Source organism: Microchirus variegatus, assembly GCF_963457635.1.
Source record: "Microchirus variegatus genome assembly, chromosome: 16".
Lineage (NCBI taxonomy): Eukaryota > Metazoa > Chordata > Actinopteri > Pleuronectiformes > Soleidae > Microchirus > Microchirus variegatus.
The window spans coordinates 24328614-24351988 of NC_139817.1; the positions used below are offsets into that span (position 1 = coordinate 24328614).

A 23375-nucleotide genomic window follows, 5' to 3' on the forward strand; every position below is an offset into this window, starting at 1 on the left:
GTGATTCATGGCTCGATGAGAATCCACCAACTACCTTCTTCTGTCTCCTTTACCGTGTTTTACATTTGACACACGTTTATCTGCACTAACACAGCTGAAGGTGAGTGAACGCTCTGCTCTGCTCTCTTTGCTCGTTACTTTACTCATGGATGTTTGCGCTCTTTGAATGATTGCTTTGCCTGTACAAAAGGTTTGGCATCTCCAGAGACAATAATTGGTGACATCTGGATGATAAGATGCTGTTTTCTGAGCTCAGCGATCACGTGAGACTGTTGTTTCTGTTTTCACCAGAAAGGAAAATGGTTGGGAAGCCCGTGGTTGCTGGTCTGGTGGTTCTGCTGGCTACAGTGAGCCTGTTCCTCGGGATATTCATGGGTCTGGGGAAGCAGAACGCCCCTGCGCCCTCGGACCACTTCTACTCCAAGGCTGCTGTGGCTGCTGATGCTGGGAAGTGTTCAGAAGTGGGGAGGTGAGAAGACCTCTTTTTTTTTTGGTTTTCTAACTGCGACATCCACCGTGTGCGCGTTGTTGTTGAGGCGTATTCTTGTGTTTCCAGAGACATTTTGAGGAAAAACGGTTCGGCCGTGGACGCGTCCATCGCGGCCCTGCTCTGCGTCGGCCTCTTAAACGCTCACAGCACGGGCATTGGCGGAGGCTTCTTCTTCGTCATCTATAACGCTTCCACAGGTGAGTCTGTCGTCGTTCGTCAACAACTTGGCAGCAAAGGTATCATCGATTCTGCTCTCATCATCTCCTGCTCAACAGGGAAGGTGGAAACCATCGATGCGAGAGAGACGGCGCCCATGAACGCCACGGAAGACATGTTTGGCAACAACACTACGCTCTCTCGTACAGGTAACGACGAGCTGCGCTTTACTGAGTTAAAGGTGCCATATGTAAGAATGTGGCCATGAATGTTGGCTGTACTGTTGTTGTTGGTGAGTTCAGTTTGTTATATGAACCACCTTTAATTATCAGAGGCTAGAGACAGATTTTAAGAGGATAAATAGTTTGAGAACTCGCTTTTTATGGGGAAATATTTCTACATCTTCCCTTTAACCTGCTGCTGGTTCCATAAAGAAAGAACTAAATCAGGATACAGTTGTTCCAGTAGACCAGACTTTTCTTTTCTTTGTCTGCAGGTGGATTGTCCATTGCCATTCCCGGGCAGATCCGGGGCTACGAGATGGCACACAGGAGGCATGGAAGGCTGCCATGGAAGGAGCTGTTTGAGCCCAGCATTGCCCTGGCTCGCTATGGCTTTCCAGTAGGAAAAGCTTTGGCCGACGCCATTTTCAAGCACAAGGATTCAATTGAAGGAGATGCCACCATGTGGTGAGGATGGAGAACACACCGTTCTGCTTTGTTCCATTATCTTAATATGTCAGAATGATTTGTCCGATCCAGGTTATCCGCGGGGTCTTAAAAAGTCTTAAATCCAATCATTTGAATTTAAGGCCTTAAAATGTCTTAAATTCTCCTACAATATCACAAAAGGTCTTAAATACAATTTTGAAAGGTCTTAAAAATCTATTATCGTTAGTTTTATTTAAAGGTGCCATATGTAAGAATGTGGCCAAAAACAGTTACTACATTCAAATTCTAAATACCGAGGTCTTTTAGGTTTCGTTTTCTGACATAACTGGCAACCCGTGGTTGCTCGGCAACTCAGACTCTACTGACTGCAATGACTGGTAGACGGCGGTAGGTGGCGCCACATGAAGCCAAAACATGATTTCAAAACATAAACATGATTTTCAGTCTGCAAAAACATTTTTTAATGCAAATATTTTGTCTTTACTGTTGTTGTTGGTGAGTTCAGCTTGTTATATGAACATTATAAGTGAATAAGCCATGTACAGACTACCTTGTATCTCATATTCTCATAATTCCAGAACATGGTTCATGGCACAAACGCCCATAAAAACACAGTTTATTTATATTTCTGATTAACTCTGTGCTTTGGATCTTCTATACTAACTAACGCAGGCCTTTCCTGTCAGTCAAACCTCTCATATCTATAGCAACAACAAAGATGATGCCTCATTCATGTAAGATGAACTGAAACAATTATATTGCATCGTTGTTCTGTTCCTTTCACCACAAGAGCAATTTATTTTTTTCCCATTTTTATTTCCACCAATCATGTTTTTTAAAAATGGCAGAAAAACAATTAACCCTGTATTCAGTTTCTCTCTCTGTGAAGAGCCAAAGACCAGCCTTTTCAAATTAAAGTCACCTTTAATGTCCTATAAACTTGAAAATGTTTATTTCCCTGTCCTCTTTGTCTCCCCCCCGTGTTGCAGTGAGGTGTTTTGTGATTCCAAAAAAACCATCCTGAAGGAGAACGATATAATTAAATTTCCAAAGCTGGCCGACACATTCCAAAGAATAGCAGAGGAGGGGCCTGACGTGTTTTATAACGGGTCAATGGCACAGAGCATCGTTGAAGACGTCCAAGCCGCAGGTACGATAATCAATAACAACAAGAACTGAACTATCTAAAGATTTAAATTGACTTTATTGGCTTATTTCCATAACTGCTCCAGGTGGCATTATCACCCCGGAGGATCTGTTGGAGTACCAGCCTGTGCTGAATGAGAACCCTCTAAAGGTGAATGTCGGGGAATACACCATGCATGTCCCAGATGCTCCCTCCAGTGGCCCAGTGCTGGCACTCATACTCAACATAGTGGATGGTAAGCAGCTTGTCTGAGCGCTGCTACAGCCATGTGGAAGAGAGGATGTCAGGTTTCCCCCAGCCAGGTTCGGTCGTCTCTGAGACGTCCCTCTGTCGGCTTTGGAAGCAGAAAGCAAAGCCGTTGCTCACTTCTGCTGTGCCAAATATAATTCACTTCAGTCAACACTCCGTCTGTCCAACACAGAGAATGTTTAGCCGTGCTTTAAATAAAAAGTAGCGTCATTAATTTTGAATCACGGGAGAGGCTTTAATGTGTTCTCCACAGTTGTCTGCTGTTCTTATTGCGAAATACAGGGGGGTCTGTGGGGGTTAGCCCTGATTAACACTCAAGACCCCCTGAAAGCCTCAAATGCAAAATTTGAGGGCGGTCAAAAACATGTAACAGTGTAATTGGAAAGCATGTCTACATACATAATACACTTTGCATGCTTTCTTATCCTTTTTAACCAGACAAAATGTCAATTATTTTATTTCTAATTGTGTATTTTTTAAGGCGCCATATGTAAGAATGTGGCCAAAAACGGTTACTACATTCAAATTCAAAACACCGAGGTCTTTTAGGTTTTGTTTTCTGACGTAACTGGCCAAAACATGATTTCAAAGACTGCAAATCACGTTTATGTTTTGAAATCATGTTTTGGTCTACCAATCATTGCAGTCAGTAGAGTCTCGGGGTATTTCGCACACTGCCTGACATTGACAGAGAACCCTCATTAATGTAAATCTTCATTCGACTCCTCGCTAATGTGAATGTGATTGTTGCCGTTGTGGACATTTTGCAGGCTACAACTTCTCAGACACGAGTGTGTCCACAGCAGAGCAGAAGACTCTGACGTACCATCGCATTGTAGAGGCATTTCGCTTCGCCTACGCCAAGAGGAGCAGACTTGGAGATCCCCGTTACCTCAATATTACAGATGTAAGCCATGCCATTGTTATTACAAATCCACAGACTTTTACTCTGGGCAAAGGTCATCGAGGTCACCATCTACTCAGAGGCGATTCTAGAGTCTGTAGGGGCCCTAAGCAAAAATTCCCAGGGGGGCCTTCCAACCAGTGTCACGAAAAATTTATGAGTATGAGGGTATATATTTTTTCTCGAAATGAATGAAATAACATGGAAAAACGTATGTGAAAATATAAATATAAAGAATAGTAAAATACTGTAAATAGCTTTTAAAAAATTATATAAACTTAGTAAAAAAAATACATTACACTGTAAAGAACCCACATTATAAAACAACATAATATATAGAACTATAAAATACTGTAAATAACAGAAAAAAAACATATAAACTGAGTAAAAAAGGGGGTTTCCTACTGAGATGTTATTGTTGTTTAAGGGGGACAGGGAGGCGGCTGCTCACTGCACATTTCAGTAAAAACAGCCCTCAGGCTCCGAGTGTCGGGGGCCCCCTATCAGCTCGGGGCCCCAAACAGTTGCCTGCCCTGCCTGTTCACAAGCTACGCCTCTGCATCTACTGGAAGGACGGCGGACAACCACAAAGGAAACAAATGAATATATAGACAGAGAGCACCACTGACATGCATGGCCCTGTGGACAGTAACACTTTGCTATTGGCAAACTTGAGTGTCATGAAAGGCGACCTCCAAATATAATGCATTATTATTATTGTTATTATTGTTGTTGGTTTGCATGAAAGACTGTGAGCTTCTTCACCTGACTTTGTTTTTCTCTCCTCAGCTCATACACAACATGACCTCAGACTACTTCGCCGACGGCATAAGGAGTAAAATCACAGACGACACCACTCACCCGGACAGTTACTACGAGCCGGACTACTTTGTCCCCGACAACCATGGCACAGCTCACCTGTCCGTCATGGCTGAAGATGGCAGCGCAGTGGCCGCCACCTCCACCATTAATCTATAGTGAGAAGCCATTTCCTTTCCTGATCAGAGCAATTTCGTTGCTCGTTGTGTGAGACTTTGAACAAAGCTGTTTTATCTTTTTTTTTAGTTTTGGCTCCAAAGTCATGTCTCGATCAACCGGCATCCTTTTCAATGACGAAATGGACGATTTCAGCTCTCCGTACATGACCAACGGGTTTGGAATCCCTCCCTCCCCCAACAACTTCATCCAACCAGGTGTGGCTGAACTCCTGCATTACACAAAGCACAAGTTTAAGCCGTGATTGTGGGACACGTCTGATTTAATGGATGGCAGTGCTGCTAAAGCAGAGCCCTTATTTCCACAGGGACAATGTGACTTAATCTTTTCTCTCAGCGAGGAGGATGCAGAGGTGATGTTTCCAACAGACTTTTTTATTGTTCCTGTATTTGTCATTGTCACCAGCTCTGATAACACAGAATCCCTCTAACATCACACTGTGGCTCGCTGCTGCTCTTTTTTTGTTTTCATGTGTTGGATGAATACGGCTGCTCTGGGGACCACTGAGCCATCAGAGGTACAAGAGAAACCATTTGTCCATTACGCTGTCGTAGTTACCTTCAGTTTGTCTGTTGGCAGGGAAGAGGCCGCTGTCTTCCATGTGTCCCACTATCATCTTTGACAAAGACAACAGAGTAAAAATGGTCGTGGGAGCGTCTGGGGGAACGAGAATCACCACAGCTACTGCCTTAGTGAGTCCGATTCATTTACATGGGATTTTCATCCCGCTGCATACAAACGTATGTTTTTTTTTTGACGTTTTGTGTTTTTATGGCTCCACACAAACAGGTAATCCTGAACTCCCTGTTCTTTAACTACGACCTAAAGAAAGCCGTGACGGAGCCGAGGGTCCACAATCAGCTCAACCCCAACATGACAGTGGTGGAGCAGGGCTTTGAAAAGGTGGGTCACACGCGGAGACGTCACAAATGCTGGTGACTACAGTGAAAAATCACTAAGCTTTTATTAGCCTTGTGTCTTTAAGATTGGATCAAACACACAAATGCACCAACACAACATTTCAAATCTGTGCGGGGTCGTACCCATGTTCCCCCGGTCCTATGTTCCCCGTTTTTAAAAAAAAAAGGTCCTTAGGACCCAGGGAACATAGGACCCGGGGAACATAGGACCCGGGGAACATAGGACCCGGGGAACATAGGACCCGGGGAACATGGGGAACATAGGGAACATAGGACCCGGGAAACATAGGACCCGGGAAACATAGGACCCGGGAAACATAGGACCCGGGAAACATAGGACCCGGGGAAACATAGGACCCGGGGAACATAGGACCCGGGGAACACGGGGAACATAGGACCCGGGGAACATAGGATACTGGGGAACATAGGACCCGGGGAACATAGATACGGTCCGATTTGTGCCATGTCTTGTCTGCATTATTGAATGAATAATAATAATAATCATAAAAAATGCAAGCGAGACTAATGAGCTCTCAACACAAAGTAGGCTATCGCTCACATTGATTTAAAGGGGCGTAAGTGTAATTTACCCCCCCAAAAAAAACAGTGTATCTAAAAGTGAAACTCTTCAGCTTAACTGCAGCTTAATCACTGTGAATGTGAGCGTCGTGACAGCTGTGAGTCAACAATCTGAGCTCTGGCCAAAACAGAGACAGAGACAGAGACGGAGGACGCTGCAGAGTCTACAGTCCAATGTCAAGGTCTTATTTTATGTTAAGTTACATTATAATCTGCTCATTGGTATTGAAAAAACAATTAACGCATGAACATTCTTACATGATTACCTGATGTTGGCAGTGGCACTGCACGTAGACACCGACAGTTACTGCTGATCGTCCTCGGGAGAGACGTGAATATCTGCTAAAGAATAGGACAGAGAAATTAGCAGGGCTCAACATTGATAAGTTGATTTTACAGCCCTTTCCTCAGACTTAAGGCATGATTTAGAAAAGAGTAATAATAGTAACTTGATGCCGAATTAGGCCGAGGAAAATTCTAGGTGGAAACAAACAACAGACAACAATGCTCCTGTGTGTCTTTGGTGACCCCCACTTAAAAAAAAAACTCATGACTCCACGTGTTTGTGTGTTTGTTGTGATGACGACGACACGGCAGAGAGTGCTGGAGGGTCTGGTCCAGAAGAATCACATCACACAGCAGCTGAGCACCGCAGACTCGGTGGTGCAGGCCGTGGTGAGGCAGGGAGAGCGTCTCTGCGCAGAGTCCGACCCCAGGAAAGGAGGCTATCCAGCGGGATACTGACCCCCGCGGAGGATTCAGCTCGCTCTACTCTGCTTCTCTCAGCCCGGATCACGTCTTCAAAGACATTTGGACTGAGTCACGTGATAACAGAGACGTCGTCTAAGCCACCAAATCCTACTGAGAGTCACTCAAACTCATTTTTCATTGGTATTATATCTTTTTGATTCCATGTAGTTTGACTCCTGTATCATCACGACCGTAAAACTAATTGATGTACGACACAGTGTCCATCTAAAGAACCAAAGGTCAAGGACATTGTGACAGTAAGGAAAACAGTGGATGCAGGTTGTCCGTGTAATATTTATTTATTTATTTTATGGTCTAAAGAAAAAAAAAAAGAAAGCGCTTCTTTGAAAGGAAGTGGAGGTTATTCTTTTGTTAAACTGACCATCCATTATTAAATATATAATATTCGACCAATGAGCAGTTGTTTTTTCCGTCACTCTCTAGTGAAATGTAAATGTTTTGTATTAAGTAGGAGGTTTACTGTGTATTATGAAAAATAAATTTGCAGATATATTTTTCTAAATATGCCATGTTTGTTGACATGCTTGTTATTAAACACTTTGAACAAAGACAATGTTTTTTTTTTTTTTACCACAAGAGTTTGTTTTGGTAACACATGGCTGTCTAAACTATGAACATAAATATAAATATGGAACTATTTTCATGGGGAATGTAACTCATAATGACAACATAAAAGCGGATGCATGGCAAATATAAAAGTAACAAAAGTAAAGAAACAATACAAAGACAAAACTGTTTTGTGGAAATCAGTCTAAGCCTCTGATAAACTACAACACTTCCTGTCTGGTTATGAGGAAAACGACAAAAGTCAAGTTAAAAACACCACTGAGGCAGATTAAATACTATTATGGTAATATTACAGGTATTTTCTTACTTACTAAAGTACAACATGAATTTCAAACATGCAGATGTGGTTGATACTGTATATTCGACCATTAGCGTAAACCTGATAGTGACAGTGAAGGGAACACAAATGTCTTTCTTGTTTAATCGACTGCCAAAAACTCAAGGACAAAGCAATTTGAGGAGTGCAAATACTAACCATTAAGAAGCTTAAATGACCTTAATGTTAGAGGTCACCGCTTTGTGCCTCGATCACCAATGTTTCCACATGCAAAGTTATCACATTTGCACAACAATTGTATCCACCGTGTGATCAGTAGTGTAAATAATAAAAATATACAGCCATTGTTTGGTGCTGCAGAAATCTATCTACTCACTGACTCATCATTTCAGTCATCAACATACAAAGTGAATGGAGGCGCAATTTTCAAGAGTTCACTTAAGATCAGAGGAGGAGGTAATTTTACAGTTCAGTGAATATCAGGATCCAGCAAATAACTGCACTCATGAGCTCTTTGAGCAAATGGAAAAACCAAGTACTGGCAACAATGAGACTCTATCCATGTTTCAGTAAATGTCTTTTTTTTTTTTGCTGTTGATGACTTCTGTTAACTTTAAAAAGTTACTTCAGCTATTACTACACTACAGTGCTTCCTCCTTCATTCACTCTCTACATTGTTGAACCAGGTCTTAAAGGGGACATATCGTGCAAAATAAATCCTTATATTTGGGACTCTGGAGGTCCTATCAGTCAGCAAAAGTGTGAAAAAAAGATGACTCACTCATGTTTTTGTGCTCCTCCTCAGTCCAAGTGCGGGAGATAGAACACGCAATGTTGACTTCCGCGCTCACTGGGACGACCACAAGATGCTAAAGTCCTGGAATTGTCGTCTCAAGGAGCTCCACTTTGTCTGTAAAACACACGAGAGAGAGCTGGCGAGGGGCATTAGTATCTGAAAACCAGAAGTCCCCGAAACATTGCATTCTTGTCTCCCCAGTGCAGCACAGAGTTCTACACAAACTTCCAGCCTCAGAGGATTTATCTGTCCAGTGGATATGATGGCAATGTGCCTGCTGGAGCCTGCAAATGATCACTTTTCTAAATGCTAACTGCTGTTAGCTCCCAGTAGCCTCTGTGGCTGATGTCATTTCCTGTCCCTTAAGTTGTGTTTTTACTTTTTTTTTTAAGGTGGACCTAAAAAGATACGACTAAACCGAGCGTTCTGAACAGGGCTGTTTTGGCAGAGTGATTGAACTGCTGTGGTGCTTCATCCTTATGGTGTTTTGACCAAAGCATGTCACAGACATGAACTAGGTTAACTTGGAGAAATAGGGTATAATATGAGACCTTTAATACTTAAGAAATCCGTCTTCCCACAGGACAGCGGGGTCAGTTCGATCAGGACGATGTTCTTGGCCTCTCCCGACCACGTGACTGTGTCAGGCCTCGGGGAAGTTTGGACGACCTTGGGGAAAGTTTCCTTCCCAAGTTGACCCTCATCTCTCGTCTACCTGGCTGCTTCATTCAAATGATTTGGGTAAAAGCATAAACGCCCTGTTCTCCACTGCATTAACACAAACACACTCCGGTGTCCAGCAGTGTGAGCCTCGGATCAGGTTCACGTACTGTGATCCACTCACCGTTTGTTATAATCTAGTTGTTGCTCGAGTAGTATCTGTGTGGTATTTACATGGAAAACAGGCCTATCCACCACTGTTATCCATCTGTTTATATAGGGGACGACATGAAGCCAAACAACAAAGCTCTGGAACTCATTAAGGACTTTCGGGGGGGGACAACACAGATGGTTATAGGATCCACTCAGACTGTATACACCACCCCAGAGACACACAGGCACAAATTACCTGCAGATAAATGAGAAATTTAAGCAACAGATTTTTGATGAAATGTCAAGTTATCAGAAGATCACGTCTGGTTATCTGTGGTCCTCACACACTGTCAGACATAAACTGAACACGGTTTATTAATAATGCCATCATGGTGTCGTTCCAGCTTCATTTGTATTCTTGAAGGGAAATATGAATCCTCCAGGCCACTGAAACACATTCATCTTGTAGCCGTCTTATTATATATTACGCTCACTCATCCACACACAGTAGGTAAATCAGTAGGACTTTGACAGCTTCTGATAAAGTACAGTATGTGCGTGTCAGACAAAGCTGCAGTGCTGGTGTAATGGTTATATTGTGTGAATGGACAAACTTTTCCTTAATAATGTGGAAACCAAAACTTATTTACGAGTGCTGATTTGGACCTGTTTAATTATTATTCTGGTGATGAGTTCAAAAATATTTACATTAGAACATCTTTCTAAAGGTGAAAGAGAAAGAGGAGGACAGAGTTCCACTGCCACCTGCTGGTGAGAGGAGCTCAGTGTCCACAGTGTGTTGCAGCTAGAGTTGCATGGAAACTGGCGGTGCTGGTGACTGCAGCTCCTGGTCAAGGAGCCTGAAGAGCATGGCACTTTTGTTGCACTGTGAGATTTGTCCTAGAGAGCGATGGAGCTGAGCCTGCAGGTAATGGACGTCGCGCAGCCGCTCCTTACAGTTCAGCCTGGAGAAATAGCCAGCGGCCTCGTTTAGCGTGTCAACAGCCAAGGCTGCCAGATGCAAATCTGCAGGAGGAAAATAAGCACAGTAATCTGTGTTTGAATCTGAATGGGTAGGGGTTAGCTCGGGTTTTTTGAAGTGTTGAAGGCTGCATCTGTCAACACTGACTTTGCGAGGGAATCAACTGTGACCTGGACACTCTAACTGATAATGTGGCTGCCAACACTGACAGATGGAAGAAAGACGTAAGCCACATAACAAAAGACTACTTAAATCTATACATGCTACAAGGGCGCTATATATTTAAAGCGGACCTAGACCGGAAGTTCTAATTAAGGCTGTTTTTTAGTGTGTATCTGCGTCATTACCTTGTTTATGAAGCCCTGAAGGTTCTAAACAAACAGTTCAGCCACTGCTGAGAACGCTAACGTAAACACCGGTTCTCCTGAACAGCAGATCCTCCTGCTCCGGGCACTAGTCCGGGCACATCCGGTTGCGTACATTGAACCGCAGAAGAAGAATAACGTCCGTTGTGGAGGTGTTTCACGAGCGACAGTGTCTTCTGACTCTGGGTCTGACTCTGGGTCAAAGGTCGTCAAAGGGACTGTTGCGGGGAGTCGTGAAGAAGCTACTTTTAAACACTGTTAAAACTATGTTTTGATAATGAGGAGCAGTGCATCCACTGTTCCAGAGGGGGGAGCTGTGCTTCTGAGAGCGGGTGTGCTGAACATGTCACTTCCGGGTACTGGCCAATCACAAGACAGTTGGGAAGGTTCTACGCTGGCTGGCCAATCACAACAGTCTGTCTTCTGGGTGTGAGAGTTGAGTCTGAAATATCGCAGCTGGGGAACAGCGTCAGAAAAAGAGGATTTCTATCGGCTCGTTTACAGCAACTAGGAGGTTTTTGAGCATAAAAACAAGTTAATGTATGTAAGTAGACCTCCATAACTAACATATATGTGCAACAGGACCACTCTATGTGAGCTTTAAGATGTGCAACGAGACTTGGATATCGGAAGCATCGTCCCCCTTCTCTCTTCTCCTCAGAATTGAGGTTGCCAGGTTTGAGGAATGTAATCCTGCATAAAGTAAGATACAACTCTACAAGGGACTAATCTTACAGTCTATCCCTTTATAAAACCATAACAATAGACTGTACTGTACATATATTATGATTAAACACTCTGTAGTGACACTATTTCTGCCGTTACCTGCTTGTCGTTGCCTGTTTGGCCTGAAGCCAGCGGCCGCCATCTGACAGCGTGCCGTCAACAGCAGCGCTCGACCTTTGTCTATGACGCCTCCGTGAGCCAGAACAGGCTCAATGGCTTCATGAAGGACACTCAGAGCCTGCTCAGGAACTCCCAGCATCAGCTGCACAATGGAGAGAAAGTAGAGAAAACTTAAAATGAACCATTTATATAACATTTTACAGCAGTCATACTGCAAAGTGCCAGTGTTTCTCAGCCGTGGCTGACCTGAGTGAAGGCCAGGTGAAGGATAGTCTCCGAGGCCAGTGACTGTAGATGGTGCAGTCTCGCTAAAGCCAAGGCCTGCAGGAGAAGAGGAAGAGCTGTGGAGAAGCCAGACGACTCCCAGTGGAGCTCAGCAGTGGCGAGCATCACTCTATACGAGACATAAACAGACATCGAGGATAAAAACAGTTAAATCTGTACGACAATACAGTAACGTAACAGCACTTGGTCAGATGAGAGCTGGTGGAAACATCATACACTTCATTTCACAAGTAAATAACGTTTGGGGCCTTGTGTGACAATGCACAGATGTGAATTATTTCTATGTTACGCAGCAGTGGAGCAACAGTCAAACAGACTCTCCTGATCAAAAATGCAGATTCCTTATTGCAGGTTACTTATTCCTGTAAAAGAAACATGCTGCACAACTGCTTCCTGGCTATCAAACCTTGTGATCCAAAAGTCAACAGCTCAGTGTATCTTCAACTTCTTAGCCAATGATATAGTTTATAGTAAGAAGCAAACACATCGGAGTTTGGACATCCAGTCCAAACTTGCTTTGACCTTTCCTTGTACCATTTTGTTACCTCAAGTGATGCAATCAACCTTAAGTACAGTTCTGACTGCGCCGGAAGTGTCCTGAATGTATTTCGGGATCTGAACCCAAAGACCACATCCAGAGTGAAACTGCAATTTAATCATTAATCAATTTATATAAGTAAATAAATAAATAAGTAATAATAATACATAGACCTTCCTTCGTCTACTGGGCTCCAAGCCCCCCAGCAACCCTGGTTGCTGGGCGTTTTTTTCCACCTCTTAAGTAAAAATCCGTGCAGACACACAAACACACGTCTCAGGATGGATGTTATACAAGGTCTAAACGGGATCCACTGTTCTGTGCCATATGAACAAACAGACCGTCTACCTGATGACCATCTCTGTGCATGTAGTCTTCTCACAGTGAACCTGTAGCCGCTGTAAGATGCTGTACGCCTCAGTGCTGCGGTTGAGAGCCTTCAGGACTTGAGCTTTCCTGTCAGAAAACACATGGTTACCGTTAATGCCCTTGTTAGTGACTCACGCACGAGATGGCCTCTGTTAGACGTGTGCTCTGTCATTACCTGTACAGACCCTCTGTTTTATTCAAGGCAGACATGGCTGTGACGAGTGGCTCCGCTAAGTGGTATTTTCCCTCATTCATGTGTCTCTCAAACTGGATCTTGAGATCACACAGCATCCAGAGCTGAATCAGCAAATAAACACAAACATTATTATAATTTTTTTTACAAAGCTTCATATATGCCAAGTAAAATAACAGTATTACAGTATAAAATACTGTAAAAGATGACAGATGGATTTTTGGTTCATTTGTCAACTCGCCCTTAAACTTTGGATATGGGGAAGATGGAGATTAAACATGAGAATTCCAGAAGAGGAACAATTTGCCAATTGCCGTTTATTTCTGGAGTTAAATAAAGGGTCAACTCAAAAATTAGCTACCATATGGGATGCTCTTAAAGCATTTATAAAGAGGGAAATGTAGCTTATAGTTCAGGGTAAAAGAGAGAAAATAGAGAGTAAATATGGAGAAAAAAAACGCCTTGATGAAATTCAAATTAACAGGGATATTTTGAGTAAATTAAGTTTTCATTATGGGGAAGGTGAAAGCAGTCAAGACGGTTATAGCACCACAGATAAATTACTTAATTGGAACGACACCAAACGTTGTCCTCCAACAATTATTATTTTTAATATACTGTATAATAACATGATAAAACATTTCTAATGGGATGGAAGGAAACCTTGAATCCATTTGGACAAGCTACGTGAGCCAAGAAATGAAGGACGCCTGTCCCTGTCAAACATGAAATATTACAGTGTCTCTTAAATGGCTAAGCTTGCAAAATATGGAAGAATGGCTGAAGTAGACCGGGTGCAGAATGAATACAAACTCAAGTTTCCTCTTAAAGCCTTTGATGTTTTGGTATAAACATTTAAAAAAGGAGAAAACCAATAATCCAAAGTCCATTCAAAGATGAAACCTGGGGGAGGATTCTTTCCAATAATGGGAAATATATCAGAGAAGCCAGAGGCAAATTTATGTTTATATTACTACACCCTAACAAGACTTGGAAAGATAAGGTTAACGCCAGACTTCTTATGTTGGAAATACAAAATGAAATGAGGTATATATACGGAATTGATCCACAGTGTATCCTTTATGGAAGAATGCCTGGTAATAGCATAATGGAGATGGGAACTATGGCATAATTTAGCACTATGGCAAGTGCACACAGAATATAAACAAGCACAGGGACATAAAAACAGACACTGCGGGTAAAAAAAACTGTTTAAATTGTAATTGAGCTCAGATGTGAGCTCAAATGTACCTACAACTGTACACCCACTATAAAAATCCAATAAACCAAAATTGGGAAAACAAATTTGAGATAAATATTAGCAGTAAATTACAAGACAGAACTCTGTAAAAATGTATGAAATAAAGGCAAAGGCATCGTATTCATGTGCTGTCGTGTTGCAGCAGCACTGAATACCATTTTAGAGATTGTACCTTTGCATGCTGTGAGTGAGCAGGAAACTGTTCCTTTAGATGCTGAAGAATCTCCGAGACTGCAGCGTACAGGCCCTGTGAGAGAAGCAAAGTTACACAAGGCAATGAGGTAAGTGCTGAACGTGGCCCAGGAGCTGGAGAACAGACCAGATCAATGTTTACTACCTTCCTGCAACGCTGCACCAACTTAATAATGGACATGCATTAATCACGTGGGTTACCTGCTCAGCGTGTAGCTCAGCCAGGTGGCAGAGAGCCACAGTGAAAGCTTCTGTGTTGTTCTGCTGGACCCCGAAATTGACTGGCTCCAGACTGCTCATGTTGAGAAGCAGCTGGGCCTGCTGCAGAGCCATAGTGCTGCAACAAACAAGGGAGGTTTAATGACCAAAACATGTCGTTACCTGTGGCTTCTCGATCTGTGTTCTCGCAAAAAAATCTGACTCGTGCAGATGGCGCTCAGCTGTCAAAGATGTTCAGACATTAGAGTTGCGTTTTACACGGATAACGTTCTGTGTGTTGGAAAACACCGTCAGCACCACAGAGCAGTATCGACTACTGATAAGGAGCCTGACCTTTTGCCGTACATCCTCCATATGGACGTAGTCTGAGCCAAGCTGATCTCAATCAGCTCCGACAGACTGTGCTTCCAGTGCAGGATGTCCGTGTCCTTCAGAGCGTCCATCAATTTGTGTGCCAGCTTGCCCTGTGTCGCCCCCTGCTGGACCAGAGACTGAATGCCAAGAGAAGCCAGGTACTGTGACAGAGCATTTTCAATCAGTGAGGTGGGTAATAGCAGAACAACAGTAAACGATGCAACCTGTGCCGTTTTCATGGGTACCGTATTTCTGTTTAGTTATAATTTTGTCATAATCTCAGTTCACGCAAATTGTGAAAGCACATTTAGAGGTGGTTTGAGGACACGCGTTCACATTTCTGAGCTGCATAGACGTATTATGTCTTCAGGACGGATTAGAGACGGACCGTTTCCTCAACTGACCGTTGGTAGTTCATCACTGCTGGTACGTTAACTTATGTGCAGCCACTGGCACAATATTAAAACTCATCTTCAGTGATAGATTCTTCTTTTTCTAAGGATTAAATCATGTTTCACATTACAGCAGCATTGGAATTGCTTTGATTCACTCAAGCTCCTCTCATCTCTCTCTCTCTCGCTCCATCACTAACACCAGACAGTCACAGTCTGTTCACATGTACAGTTTGTTCTCACAGACCTGTGTTGAAGGGCGGGGCAGCAGCCTATATCTGATCATATGTGGTCACAGGAGACACAGGATGCCTTTGAATGCCAGGTGTAAACAGTTGTATGATCTGATCAGTGAGGATGAAGGTTAATATCAGGTCTGAATGCTGCAAAGAGTCAGTATTTCAGTCCCAATCTTCCTAGAAACACTAACACTTCACTCATCTTCTACCACTTTATCCTCCACATCAGGGTTATGGAGGGCACTGGTGCCAATCTCATTTAGAGCGTCCAATTTGCCTTTTTGGACGGTGGTGAGGAAACCAGAGAAAACCTGTAAACACTTGTGGAACTAAGAGAGAAGGATGTTATTGGACCGTTTACCAATTTTTTTTTACCAAATTGGGAGTGCTTCAAACAATAAGCGATGCTGATTACATATACATATCAAAGTCTGCCTTATATTAATACATTTTCCTCCCGGTTTTTCCAATGGCCCACATGACTCTGCAAACTGACCTGAAAGAAACCTGTAAGAAATTTTAATCTCAATGCGACTTCCCAGTGAAATGAAGGTTTTATGACTTTATATTATTAAAACAACAGGATCACCATGAGATTTTTAATAAGTAAGATCCATGATTTATGATGGGGGGGTTCACCAAGGTGCACTGCTGATTTAATTAAAACAAGCTCTCTAACTTTTCAGCTTCTTAAAAGTGAACCTTTTCTGGTTTCTTGGCTCCATATAACAAAGACACTCATTCAAACTATTTATTAATTTAGGTAACTTTGGTGGTAGAAGATGAGCGAGTGATGCATTAATGTTGGTTTGTGGATTAAAAAAGACAAAACAACCATTACCCGAGGAAATAATCAACAGATTATACCTAATATGTGCACTTATCACTGCTGAAGCAACAGCCATCTTCAAATGTAGGCATTAATGTACATTAGTATAGAATGTGGTTCATTTTATATGTTCAATCATTGTGCATTAGTGCATGTGCTGAGAGCTGAAGCCAAATGAATGTCCACGTTCTTATTTAAGAGCTTGTGTGAAACTCACTGGCAGACAGAAGTGAGCAGCCATTTTCACCGAGTCTTCAGTTAACACTGTGCTGTCGGATCCTTTCATCTGTTCCAGGGTGTACAGCCAACTCTGATACACGACACAACATAAAGACACAGGGAGACTGAGACTAAATTCATACACAGTGAGTGAACATTGCAATTATTATATGACCTGTAATAAATAAATAAACAAAAACACAAGTGTATGTGTGTTTTTGCTGCTCACATAGACAGAAACAGTGAGTCATGCACACACAGAAAAAAATAATAAATGAATGAATGCATGAATTGTTTTCACTGCGACATGGTTTTATTTAAACTTTAAATTTAACATCTTTGATCACCCCCTCAAGTAGTTTCTGCTAACCTTCACAAATACATATTCCCTCCTACATGGATTGTGGAAGTAAATAATTAAATTCTAAAAACACTTTAAATATAATTAAACAGAACAACTGAAGTGCCTCTCACTGCAGCCGTGTAAACAATTCGTAATTAATTAATTTATCTGCCAACCAAGTAGTTAATGCCTGAGGACATAAAAATAGCATAAAGTACAATCTAGAGTTTTCACACTTTAAACAGCCTTTGTGATTACACACATACGTATAATGTAATATGTATGTTGTTAATGAAATGTAGCAAAAATAATATCAGCGTCATACCAGACAGTGCTGCAGGCAAACGTGGTCATTGGACTCCTGGGCAATACGAATCGCCTCCTGTAGAGCCAGATCAGCCTGGTGACTGGAGGGGAAGAAATCGGAAAGCATCCATAAATACAAGAGATTATTATTTGCTTAGGAACTAAAGGCCTGCACACACTCATACATACAACAAACTCAATTGTTCTCTCTCCCAGGGCTGCAGTACGGAAGCGTATTGTATTCACTTGAAAAAAAAAAAACTCCTGTTTTTCTCAGTAATTAATTTTCGATTTGATTTTTTGAATAATTTTTTTTTCTGTTTTTCTGAGTTATTTTTTCTTCTGTTTTTCTGAGTAATTTTTTTTCAGTATTTCGTCCAAATTTTATTACCCTGTTTTTCAGAGTAATTTTGTTCAGAATTATCGAGAACTCTTGCTATGGCACACACTTTTGGCGCCTCAGCTGCACACCATGTGCATCCAATATTTTCAGCAGTCTCCTGATCGTCTCTTGAGTCACCACGTAGCCAGCCTGAATGCATTTCAAATGCATCATCTTGTATCCATGGGGCATTCCATATCTGTCCAACTGATCCTGGAGAAAGATTGCTATGTCTAGCAGATCTGAATGGGCTTTTCCTTCTGAACAACCGCAAAGTCCTCAGGTGCCTGCGTTAAGTCGACAAACTAATGATAATACCATCTATCTGACTTGAAGACAGGACTATCTCCCAGTGTCTTAAATCCAGATCAAAGTAAAACTTGATTAAACTAAAAAAAGCATCATGTTGTTATAAAAAAAATTACTCAGAAAAGGGGGAAAAAATTTGCACGAAAAACAGAAAAATAATTACTCTGAAAAACAGAAAAAAAAATTACTCCGAAAAACAGGGGGGAAAAAAAACCATGTACTTACTAGTGACCAAAGCGACAGTGGAGGCTCGCCAAGTTCAGAGCAGCATAGCGGAGGCTCCGACCGTAGCCCTCATCCCCGTTGCTCTTCCCCTCATTTCCAGACAAGATGAGACGGTCGAAATAGTGCAAGAGACTGTGGGTGGAGAGGAAAATGTCCTGGACTCTCATGCTGTTCAGGTAGTTCAGGTAATGCTGAGGAGAGACAAAAAGACCACAGAGATGATGAAACATGGCCACAACTCTGTGTATGTGATATTGAAGTTTGAGTGACAGGCCTCACCGCCTCTGCAAAATCTGGGTTGAACTTCAGCATGTTGTTGAGCTCTTCCTGCAGGGCAGCAGGCTTCAGAGCTTTGTTCTCATCGTTCTTGAGAAGATATGCCTGGTGAAAATTAAAAACAAACAAACTAATGTTCGGGTTCTTGCGTGCTATCATGACACATTTAGGTTTCATACAGGATGTTAAAGGTCACATAGAGTGGCCCTATATGTTAGTTATGGAGGTCTAATTACATATATTAACTTGTTTTTATGGTAAAAAACCTCCTAGTTGCTGGAAACGAGCCGATAGAAATCTGTCCTTTTTGAAGCACTTGTCAGCCGCGCCATTCCAGACAGACTGTGTTGTGATTGGCCAGTACCCCGGACGTGACATTCAGCACACCCGCTCTCAGAAGCACAGCTCCCCCCTCTGGAACGGTGGATGCACTGCTTCTCATTATCAAAACATTGTTTTAACAGTGTTTAAAAATAGCTTCTTCACGACTCCCCGCCTCAGTCCCTTTGACGACCTTTGACCCGGAGTCAGACCCAGAGTCAGAAGACACTGTCGCTCGTGAAACACCTCCACAACGGACGTTATTCTTCTTCTGCGGTTCAATGTACGCAACGGGATGTGCCCGGACTAGTGCCCGGAGCAGGAGGATCTGCTGTTCAGGAGAACCGCTGTTTACGTAACCGGACTGGGTTTTTTCAGAGATCTCACTGAGCCCGAGATTATAATAAAACACAGCGTTCTCAGCAGTGGCTGAACTGTTTGTTTAGAACCTTCAGGGCTTCTTAAACAAGGTAATGACGCAGATACACACTAAAAAACAGCAATAATTGGAATTTCCGGTCTAGGTCCGCTTTAACAGCTCGATTTGTATTGATGGTGCAGTAAAAATACAGTTTACATGACTTCACCCACAAACCTCTCACCTGTCTCGCAAGAAAGTACTCTGCTTGTTTTTGGGACAGGGGGCCTCTGCTGGGAGTATTATCAGTTCTAAGACCAAGAAAAAACAAATGTTTTACGATTAGATGAGAAATAAGTGCAATACATTTGTTTGAAACATAACGATCATTAAAAAAACAAAAAAAACCCAGCATTACTAACTGAAGTTCTGATGCATGCAGTGGAGTGTCCATCTCCTCTTTGCCTGTTCTGTCTCCCACGGTGTCCTCGGTGCTGGTCAGGTCCATATCCGAGTCATCAGCAACCAACACTGGAAAAGCCACCTGCCTATCAGTGGGTTTGGCATAGTGACTGTGGTAGTAGTGCTGCAGGGACTTGTAGAGCTTGTAGACCTGACTGAAGGACAGCTTGTTGTAGGCCAGGAGCATGTGTCTCATAAAAAGCCCTAACAACGGTGAAAACACAGGTGAGTTATAGCTCAATACAAGTCTTTGGACATTTCAGGACTGACTTGGGAGTGCAGTTGTTACAGCTTGCGCGCAACTCACCCACAACACTGGTTTTATACGCTTCAGAGTCGAAAGCAGTGAATGGTGTAGGGAGAGTGGAAAAGAAGTACTCCATGTCTTTCAGCTCTCCGTCTGCCATTTCATGCAGCCTTTAGAAGGAAAGACAAACAGTCCAAGTACTCGACAGTCAAACATTTTAAAATGATTGAATTACAGTCCTTTATGACCTGATTTCGCTTTCAGAAAAAGTTTATTAGACCTTAGATTTTTTCAATTATCTGTTTAATGTATTTTATATTTTATCACTCTGTTCTGGATGAGCAAATGTGATACTTGGTACCAGCCTGATACTGGCCAGATTTCACTGGATCAGATACTGGAAAAATAATTTAATCTGATAACATAATAATATGCAATAAAATACGGATTTTATTGCATCATATTGCTTTTATTTTGTATTCAGTGTATTGTAAATATTTTTATATTTATCTGGAAATTATTCTAAATTTAAATTGTATTGTATTTTATTTTATTTTATTTTATTTGTATGTAAAATTTTATGTAAAAATTAGAAACAGGCAGAGAAATGTCTGCCACCACAGTCATGTGACAAGGACACGAGTGAGGTCTGCAAAGATGTCATATTAACAACTAAGTTGTTTAAAAAAGGTGAAAGACTAGAACACAATGTGGTATCAAGCCATCCCTAACTTTTGTATTAATGTAAACGTGGATTGCACACTGACAGAATAAGTGGCAGTCAACAATTATTATTTTTTAAAGCAAAATGTATGTATAATTTGTTATTTTTAAAACTATAGACATGAAGACAATTATTAATAATCAATTAATCGAGTACTACGTTCATCTTCGACTATTTTGATAATCAGTTAATCATTTGAGTATTTTAATAAACACGTTTTCTGACTTTTCGGCTTCTTGAAAGTGACTATTTTCTGGTTTCTAAAACTGAATCATTTTTGGTAAATGGACATAAGAAGACATCATTTCCAGATTTGATCAACATTTATCAACATTTTCTGACATTATATGGACCAAACGATTAATCGATTACGAAAATAATAGTTTCTTGCAGCCATAAACAACTGTAATTCATCACTTTCGAAGAAAAATATCAGCAGCCCTGATTTCTGAAGATCAGACAGCGAAGTCAACGTGGATAGACCTCTGACATCAGTCCTCACAAACCTAAATAACATTTATTTCCATCAAAGCTGCATCTAGTGAACAACCAAATACAGTCGGTGTGTATCCTCCTCATACCTGAGTTTGACAGCATAGGCGGTCTGAGGGCAACACTCCTCCACAGTCTGCAGGAACTGACCAAGAGTCAAGTCTGGACCCTGAGAAAAAGGTCACCAAAGGTTCAACTGTGAGAGCAGATCACTGTAGGACATACACACCAAATATTTGGATTGTATGTTGTTCGTGCTCAAGAAAAACGGCCTGTGGATCCAAAGATGGACAGGACACATCCAAACATGTACTGAATATTGCATTTTACGTCGACATTGGATGTGATGCACAAGATATTAAAACACTTTTATTTGTCGCCTTGATCTCTAAAGCTACAAGGAGCCACTGCAGAGTGGCTGAAGAGCCACATGTGGCTCTAGAGCCGCAGTTTGCAGACCCCTGGTCTATACCCTGAATGCACCTGATCCCTTCAGGATCCTTCGTTAAAAAACACGTTTGGATATTTGTTCCAATAATAACAATAACACAACGACAGTCGACTGTAGGACAAACACCGACCTGCTGCAGGGGAAGAATGAGCTTGTTGAGGCGTCTTCTCTCCGGCAGTGTGATCTTCGACGCCGTCATCTCGTACAGCAGCGCCAGCACGGAGATCTTGTACGGACTCACCCAGTCTTTGATGCCGAACACGTTAGCATGAACCACTCCGTTCGTCATCATGGGGTTAAAATACAAACTCTCGTGCACACTCGCCATCTTTAACGAGCTTCGTTTAAGGCTACGGCGAAGAAAGACGGTGGTTTTCTGTGACACTGGGTCAACATTTAGCGGAGAAGAAAGTTAAAAAAAAACAACGAACTAGCATCCGCTAGCTAGTTAGCTAACTTGCACCGAATGTACGCATTTATTCATATATAACAGCCAACGTTCAGCTTCAGCGGGTCAGACAGTGGAACCTGACGTGAGGTGAACTTCTTCGTGGCAGTGGAGAGTCACGTCGATATTTACACTGTGGTTTATTCGGTGGATGTTTACAAAAAAAAGCCCATAGCCTTTCAAACCGAGCGCCTTCTCCTGTCGCCTTTAAAATACGTCATAAAAAAGAGACAGCGACTTGTCAACTTTTATTTTTGTTAATTTTAGGCAAAATCATTTACTTTCTATCGAAAATAAAGAGAAAGTTATAAAATGATTTTTTTTAAATAATAAGGGAGGAGTAATTCCTTTACAAAATCGATATTATGCGACGTAAGAGGTTAAATTTAAAGATTTGTAACAGGAGGAGTGTTTATGTTGGTTTGATGGCTCTTTACTGCCCCCCCGTGGCCATGGAGCATAACGAGACTAATGTGATGAACGTGCAGTTACACGCTCGACCACCAGAGAGCAGCATAATCAACTTCAGAGGTGTTAATAAACTGAATATTCGGAAATATTTTAACATTTCATCAATGATAACATATTGAAAAAAAAAGAATACAAAATTTATTATGTTATTAAACACACACACACACACGCACACACGCACACACACACACACACACACACACACACACACACACACACACACACACACACACACACACACACACACACACACACACACACACAAATCTGGCCAAACATTTACTGTGTTGTGTTTGTTGATACTGAACCTTTGTCATATTTAAAGGTGCCATATGTAAGAATGTGGCCAAAAACAGTTACTACATTCAAATTCAAAATACAGAGGTCTTTTAGGTTTCAGTTTTCTGACGTAACTGGCAACCCGTGGTTGCTCGGCAGCTGAGACTCTACCGACCGCAATGATTGGTAGACGGCGGTAGGCGGCGCCACATGACGCCGAAACACGATTTCAGAACATCAACACGATTTGCAGTCTGCAAAATGTTGTTATATGAACAATATTCCTGAGTCTCTGTGACATATTAGGAGGATTTTATCATTTATTTACATAATGCACTTTTAATATTGAAGAAAACAGACCACACAATATTTTGTTATTGAATCATCGCCGGTCACTAATTTGTGTTAATGAACAGTCTAACAGGTGCATCTTATAAGGTGGCTGTGAGTCTTATTGTATGTGAAGTGCATCGCAGCGACAAAGTGTTTCCAGCGTGTTACAGATGCTGGTTTGTTTGGCAGATGGCCTGCGACACCGGAGCGTACTCCAGAACACTTGTTTCCTCGGTTCGTTGTTAGCAGAATCATCGAGTCATTGAGAGAAATTCTGCTAAGACGAAAATGCAAATTTTAACGTTCTTTCCGTGTCACACTCATTTACT

At 41.9% G+C, this 23375-nt stretch overlaps 2 protein-coding genes across 2 annotated transcripts; one reads left to right on the forward strand and one right to left on the reverse strand.

Moving 5' to 3' along the window:
* Nucleotides 1-299: 299 nt before the first annotated feature.
* On the forward strand, nt 300-6856 carry LOC310938724 (glutathione hydrolase 1 proenzyme-like; the record flags this gene model as incomplete). The annotated part of the gene is made up of 12 exons (XM_083903298.1): nt 300-469; nt 557-687; nt 766-855; nt 1143-1335; nt 2307-2467; nt 2550-2699; nt 3484-3620; nt 4407-4594; nt 4683-4810; nt 5193-5305; nt 5403-5516; nt 6710-6856. The coding sequence occupies 12 exons, from the start codon at nt 300-302 to the stop codon at nt 6854-6856; spliced, it is 1722 nt and encodes a 573-aa protein (XP_083759424.1).
* Nucleotides 6857-10089: 3233 nt separating this feature from the next.
* anapc5 (anaphase promoting complex subunit 5) lies at nt 10090-21950 on the reverse strand. Its single transcript, XM_083903300.1, has 17 exons — nt 21646-21950; nt 21154-21233; nt 19909-20018; nt 19562-19805; nt 19384-19450; nt 18464-18565; nt 18185-18375; nt 17288-17369; nt 16618-16710; nt 14920-15101; nt 14569-14704; nt 14348-14422; nt 12897-13018; nt 12701-12808; nt 11776-11923; nt 11509-11671; nt 10090-10362 (listed from the first exon to the last, which is right to left on the reverse strand). Exons 1-17 carry the CDS (start codon nt 21841-21843, stop codon nt 10142-10144), a joined length of 2322 nt encoding a protein of 773 aa, XP_083759426.1. The 5' UTR covers nt 21844-21950; the 3' UTR covers nt 10090-10141.
* Between the last annotated feature and the right edge of the window lie 1425 nt (nt 21951-23375).

Excerpts from the sequence above, each read along its gene's own strand:
- anapc5 (XM_083903300.1), bottom strand. The coding sequence starts at position 21,843 with ATGGCGAGTGTGCACGAGAGTTTGTATTTTAACCCCATGATGACGAAC. Across the intron at positions 21,234-21,645 it reads TCATTCTTCCCCTGCAGCAG|GGTCCAGACTTGACTCTTGG; the intron begins GTCGGTGTTTGT and ends CCTTTTTCTCAG. Across the intron at positions 14,705-14,919 it reads TGGAGGATGTACGGCAAAAG|CACTATGGCTCTGCAGCAGG; the intron begins GTCAGGCTCCTT and ends TGTTTGTTGCAG.